At 58.2% G+C, this 6432-nt stretch overlaps 1 protein-coding gene across 1 annotated transcript; it reads right to left on the bottom strand.

Moving 5' to 3' along the window:
* Positions 1 to 3749: 3749 nt before the first annotated feature.
* Positions 3750 to 6201, bottom strand: CEBPA (CCAAT enhancer binding protein alpha). The gene has a single exon (XM_084294656.1). It carries the CDS (start codon positions 5955 to 5957, stop codon positions 4980 to 4982), a length of 978 nt encoding a protein of 325 aa, XP_084150782.1. The 5' UTR covers positions 5958 to 6201; the 3' UTR covers positions 3750 to 4979.
* Between the last annotated feature and the right edge of the window lie 231 nt (positions 6202 to 6432).

The raw sequence follows: 6432 nt of genomic DNA, 5'->3' as shown, positions 1-6432 counted from the left end.
GGAACTGACATAAATATTTCTATATATGTATACCAAAAGCTGATTTTTATTTCAGGCTACCTACACAGAACTGGGTTACTCTGGATATATGAGTGCTGATTTTCCACCAAAACCGTTAACTCTTTGGGATAAGGTCTGACTTTTTCTCTTCAGATCCAGTCTACGTTTGAGACTCTTAGTATTACCTTAAAAAATATTAATAATATAATACAGACTGGAAGGAATTATCTGAACTGACTTTCTGATTCTTCTGAAGTTTCTTGTGGTATACCTTTTCCGACTCAGTGTTGTGTTGGCTTTAAAATGCTGGACCTCAGATAAGGTGCAGCAAATCATACTTACACATGGATATTTCCACGCAAGCTGTGTGTTTGTATGGAATTTCACTTGTATAAATGAGGATTTCATTATAGGGGACCAAAGAGAAGGCCAGAACCACAGATGTCAATGTATAAAACATTATTTTTGGCTTAGCCAAGAGAAGGCAGTGGGCCTGTTCCTCCACCCTTTACTCAATTAGACATTCGTCATTGTTTTCACCACCAAATTGGGTCAAACCCAGCCAGCACATAGCATGGAGAAACACCTGCTTTCTCCTAACAGCAAGGATCTTCCACTGCCCCCTTTTCAGTGTGGGAATTGTTGTGGAGTACTCCAGAAACTGTCTCCTAACCTCTAAAAACTTGAAACAGGTGGAGAAGACAATCTCCTTTGGGGTAATTCCCCCACTGCAGTGGAAAAAAAAAAATCACTGAGAAATCTTGATGTTCCTCCCCCACCCTGAGCCACTCCAGACTGCAGGACTTTGTTATGATCATGAGCAACCTCTCAACTCTGTACACAGTGCTAGCAGACAACTACTCCCTTCCTCCCCGCACCCTCCTAGCATGTGATCGCTGCCCACCCCCACATCTCGCCCCCTCCGTGTCCCCAGCCCCAGGCCTGGGGCTGACGAGGGCATGGGGTGGAGGAGGAAGGGCTGCACCGCCGCCGTGGAACTGTGTGTTGGGACGGGCAGGGGCTGGCAGCATCATAGCAGGACTGCACACAGGAACAGGCTCGGGAGGAAACTTTCAACAAGCCCCCCCCCAAGCTGTAAAGATGAACGCGTCCAAGTGTGCACCCATCCACAGCACCCAGCCAGTGCCAGAACTGCTCAAGCCCTTGGCCAAGTCAGGATAACTGGTCCTGGTGCAGCGGATGTGTGTGCAGAGAGGTGAGCGGGACAACTGCGTACGAGGCCAGCTGCTGCCCATAGCCATACAGGCTCACCATGCTGCTTACAGCACCCTGCTGCAGGGCAGTCCTTGCTGCCACTGCATCCGGAGCAGCACAGCCTGGTGCCTGTTGGCACTTAATCCACTGGTCAAGATGATCCCCAGACGTCTCCAGCTATCCCTTCCAACTATTCTGTGATCTTTGGACCAGACAGTGGATAAAAACCCTTTCCATTGCCTATTGCCCCTAACGCACACCCAAATGCTACCGAGAACAGTTTGGTTCATATGCCACTACGAGGGCAAGGCATGGGGTCACACACAGCATTCCTCCATTCAAGGAAACAGCTCTGACAAATGTTCTTGCGTTACTCGTCAAGTCACCTTTACGACAGAGACAGACACCGTACCCGAGTTAACGCCAGCCCATACCTGTGTCCCCTTGCCCAGGCTGGCAGGATGCTGTTGCTGGAGCCAACGTGTCCTAGCAGGGTGACCACCTGCCCTCGTGGCTGGCACACTGCAGAAGCTGATGGTGTGACCACGGCCCGCCATGCTGGTGGAATAATTCATAATGCTCTCCAGGGTGAGGCTCAGCCTTTGCTCTCCAGATTTGCCGACCCCTGCCACTTCCCCCCAGAGGAGGAAATCTGACAGCTCAATCTGCGGTAGCAGGGGCCTGCTCTCCCACTCCCAGCTGGGAGGCAGGATGGCTGTAAAGTCCTCTGTCCTTTCAGAGAGATGGAGCACTGCTTTCTGTGATTGTGCTGTGTGAGTGCAAACATCCCTGCACACACTGCTGTGAGACCTTCCTCATCTGGGCAATGACTTGCGGCCCTGTCAAAAGCTCAGCCTCTTGCTGGAGAGCAAGAGAAAACACAAAATTGCAGTGGGAAGGGGCTGCCAGCACAGACCCAGGCTGCAGAGAGCACCATGCTGTGAGAGCCTTTTGTCAGGGCTCAGCCCATGGTTTGGGTTAGGACTGGGGCACGCTGCTAACTCTGGCACTGTGTTTAAGGCAAGCATCTCTAAACACTTTTCTGCTATCAATAATTTACTCTTCCTAATATTCCGTGGCACGCTATGTTTATATAACTATTGAAACACCTATGTGGTAGATAGGTGATCTTAATTTTGAATCACAACATGGTTGATTCTTCTGCCGCTGAAGACCTGCCTAATCTATAGTTCATTTAAATTAATGGAAAAATCTGCTTTGTCTGAGGCCGTAAGTGATTTGCTGAAACCACACACACACACAGAGTGAGTCACAGTTCAGAACATAACTCAAACGATCAGGACTGTATTCCCATGCTCTAACCACCAGATTACAGTCCCTCCCACATATACCCTGCAATAATCTTTGCTCAGATGATAACAGCGTTTCCCCACTTTACACGTTGGACAGCATTACTTAGGGAGGCGCATCACTCGTGATGGGAGCCCAGCTCTGAAGGGCTGGGGGAAGGAGGAAACACAAGTAAAAAACATTGGTTTTGCCCAGTGCAAGTAGAACTTGATTCTCCCCTTGGAAAAGTACGCACTATCAATCCCTTGGTTTGAACCTAACTGGAAAGTGAAATCCTTGATTCTGGTCCACATTCATGTCCCTCTGATACATCCTCACGGACTGCCACGGTGTGTTCCGCAGAGCCTTCTTTTCCCCTTCCCTTTCCTCTTTCCTTTTCCTTTTCCTTTTCCTTTTCCCCTTCCCTTTCCCCTTCTCCTTCTCCTTCCCTTCGTGCCCCGGAGTCCCGGCTCCGCGGGGCAGGGACAAGCCCCCGACTCTCGGTGCCCAGCACGGCGAGCATGCCGCCCCTTACCTTCCCGCCCGCCGCCCCTCTCGGCCTCCCCCCCCTCTACACCCGGTGCCTGGCGCGGGCGGCGCGGCCCCGCAGCCCGGCCCGGCCCCGCCGCTGGCAGCCGCCGGGGCGGAGCCCTCGCGCCCTATCGCCGCCGGGCCTCCCACCACCTCCCCTCACGGCCCGGCCCCGGCCCCGGCCCCGGCCCCGGCCCCGGCCGCGGCGAGGCGGAGCGGAGCGGAGCGGGGCGGGGACCCGCGGCGGTGCCGCCCGCCCGTGTTCGGCGGCCGGGGCTGGCCCCGCGGCCGGCCGGGAGCCCCGGAGCGGTGTCTGTGGGCCCGGGCCGGCTGGGGCGAAACTCCCCGGGGGAGGGGAGGGAAAGGGAGGAGAGCGGCCGGGCCGGGAGCCGGGAGCGCTGCGGGGCCCTGCCCGCCCCGGCCCGAGCGAGGCGGCCGGCTCCGCGGCACCCAGCGGCGGCGTGCGGGGAGCTGCCGTGCGTTCGTGGCTCGGGGCAGGAGAGCCGGCAGCTGGCGGAGCCGGCCGGCACGGCTCAGCCCGCGGGGAAGAAGTGGCACCACACGGAGAGGCGGGCGGTTATGGTCGAATATATGCTGTTTATTTATGAGTGTAACCAGGACTTCGGACAAACTTTATATGCAGCCCTCCCTCCCCCCCAACAATCCCCAACCCCACCGCTGGGTACCCACCCGCGGCGCACACGCCCCCCGCACACGCACGCCCCGGCGCTGCCCTCCCGCTGCCCCGGCCCCGGGCCGACTTGCTGCCCTGCTCCAGCTACGAGCGCTCCGGCGAAGGGGGTTTGTTTGGGCTGGTTTGTTTGTGTGTTGTTTCTTTTCTTTTCTTTCTTTCTTTCTTTCTTTTTTTTCTTTCTTTTTTTTTTTTTTTTCCGCTCTCTGCCGGGGATAAGCTCCGGAGTCCAAAGGTGCTGCGGCGGGGAGGCAGCGGCCGGCCCGGGCCCGCGCTGGAGGCAGCGCAGCGCACACTCGCACTCACCCACCCACACAAATAATAAAATAACGTTGCAGCACAAGGGCATAGTCTCTGTCACCAGATAAGAAAGTCATGTGATGGCAAAGATCTAAGTAATGCAATAAAAATAAAGTGTAGCTAGTATACACGGAAAGGCTTTCACATTACATGAGGCACAGCTTGGACAGACAGAGACTTGGAGAAGAGCTGAATGTCCTGGAATAAAGCAAAATACACTGACAGTTCATAGTAAATACCCGCATCGATAGGTATTTATTCACTTGTGCTTCGCCATGTCGTGACATACAGTACAAGACGCTGCCGCTCTTCCTTTTGAGACAGGGAGCTCACCGTGCTCCCTCGCAAGCTGCTGCTCTGGCAGTCCAGGCTGTGTCCATCGGTCCCGGGGTGGCCTGAAGGCACTGGGGCCAGGATGGGGCCCCCCAGCTGTCCCCCGCTGCTCCAAGGGGCGTCGGGCCCTGCTGCCTGTGCTCCCTGCTGCCTGCTCCTCCTCAGCGCCAGCCCCTCTGGCCCTCACCCTGCTTCCTTGCACCCTGCCAGGCTGGGGCACAGAAAGCCCCAGAGCTCCTGCAGCCAGCTTTTAAGGCACATCTGGGATACTATATGTGCTTTATTACTATTATTATTATTGTTATTTACCCTGTGTAGACACGTGGGCTTTTTATTTCTTCCTTCCCCTCGCCTCTCTCCTTATAAAACCCACCATGTTTTCAGCTTATTCATGTGTCATCCCTAAGGCACAAACCTTTTTAATACTACAGCTGCCTGGCTTCTTTTATTGGTCGTTAATTGTTCAAAAAAAAAAAAAAAAAAAGAACTGAACAAAAACAAAAACAAAAAACAACCCCCCAACAATCTGAGATCGCTGCGCTCCAGTATATATAATATATATATATATATGTATATGTATGTGAGCGTGGCAGCTCGGCGGCGCCCCGCAGTCCCGGCGCTAGGCGCAGCTGCCCATGGCCTTCACCAGGGAGCTCTCGGGCAGCTGCCTGAAGATGCCCCGCAGAGTCTCCAGCTCCCGGGTGAGCTGCTCCACCCGCTTCCGCAGCCGCTCGTTGTCGGTGGTGAGCTCCAGCACCTTCTGCTGCGTCTCCACGTTGCGCTGCTTGGCCTTGTCCCGGCTCTTGCGCACCGCGATGTTGTTGCGCTCCCGGCGCACCCGGTACTCGTTGCTGTTCTTGTCCACTGTCTTTTTCGATTTGCTCCGGTGGTCCGCGGGCATCATCTTGAGCGCGCCGGCGGCGGGCAGGCCGCCCGGGGGGTGCGGATGGTGCGGGTGGTGCGGGCTGGGCACGGGCGTGGGGGGCGGCGTGGGGTGCCCGGGCTGGAGGTGCATGGTGGTCTGGGCGCAGTGGGCGATCTGGTACTGCAGGTGTGAGGGGTGCTGCTGCGCGGCGTGGTGGGGGTAGAGGGCCGACAGGGCCGCCGACTTGACCTCCTCCTCCTCGCGGGGCTCCTGCTTGATCACCAGCGGCCGCAAGCCCGGCGCGGCGATGCGCTCGTAGAGCGGGTCGAGCTTGCCGTCCATGTAGCTGGCCATGCAGCCGAAGAGCGGCTGCTGGTGGTGCTGCTGCTGGTGCCCCGGCGCCGAGGCGGCGGCGCCGGCCCCATGCATGCTGTGGAAGTCGAAATCCCCGGCCAGGATGGCCTTGGCTTTCTCCTGCTGCTTGCTGTGCTGGAAGAGGTCGGCCAGGAACTCGTCGTTGAAGGCGGCGGGGTCGATGTAGGCGCTGATGTCGATGGAGTTCTCGTTCTCGCAGATGTCGCCGAGCTCCGCGCCGCCCGCAGCAGGTGCCGCCGCCGAGGGAGCCTCTCTGTAGCTGTAGGCGCTGCCGGGCAGGGGAGTCTGGAGCTGGTGGTGCTGGCCGCTGCTCATCGGGGGCCGGGAATCGACCTCGTAGAAGTTGGCTTGCTCCATGAAGCACCTACAGTCTGCCGGGCATGGTGAAGGGCTCCTGCAATCCAGGTTTCGGACGGGGCGGCGGCGGCGGCTCTGCCAAGCCCGCGGCACTCCGCGGTCCCCCGGCGGCGAGCGGCACGGCTCGGCTCGGCACGACTCAGCTCAGCTCAGCTCAGCTCAGCTCGGCACGGCACGGCGCGGCGCGGCTCGGCTCGGCGCGCCCGGAGCCCGTCCCCCGCCCCAGCCCGGCCGAGCCCCGCTCGCTGCCTGCCTGCCCTGTTGCTAGTGGCTTGCCTGCGTCCTGTGAGCCGTATATATACACCCCTGCAGCAGGGCCGGGGATCGCCCTCTAGTGTCCACCTCCTGCCGGGAACCTTTGACCACCGCGCAGCCGGGTCTTAGCGCCCCGGCCGGGCACAGCCGCCCGCCCGCCCCCGGCAGCCGCCCCGAGCTCGGCGGGCTCCCGGCGCTGGGCTGCGCCCTCGGGGGGGGG

Source organism: Netta rufina (assembly GCF_964035555.1).
Source record: "Netta rufina genome assembly, chromosome: 13".
Classification (NCBI taxonomy): domain Eukaryota; kingdom Metazoa; phylum Chordata; class Aves; order Anseriformes; family Anatidae; genus Netta; species Netta rufina.
Note: the sequence above shows the minus strand (reverse complement) of the source record. Positions and strands in the feature narration are given on the sequence as shown.

Bases quoted from the DNA above. Each gene is read 5' to 3' on its own strand.
- CEBPA (XM_084294656.1), bottom strand. From the start codon at position 5,957: ATGGAGCAAGCCAACTTCTACGAGGTCGATTCCCGGCCCCCGATGAGC.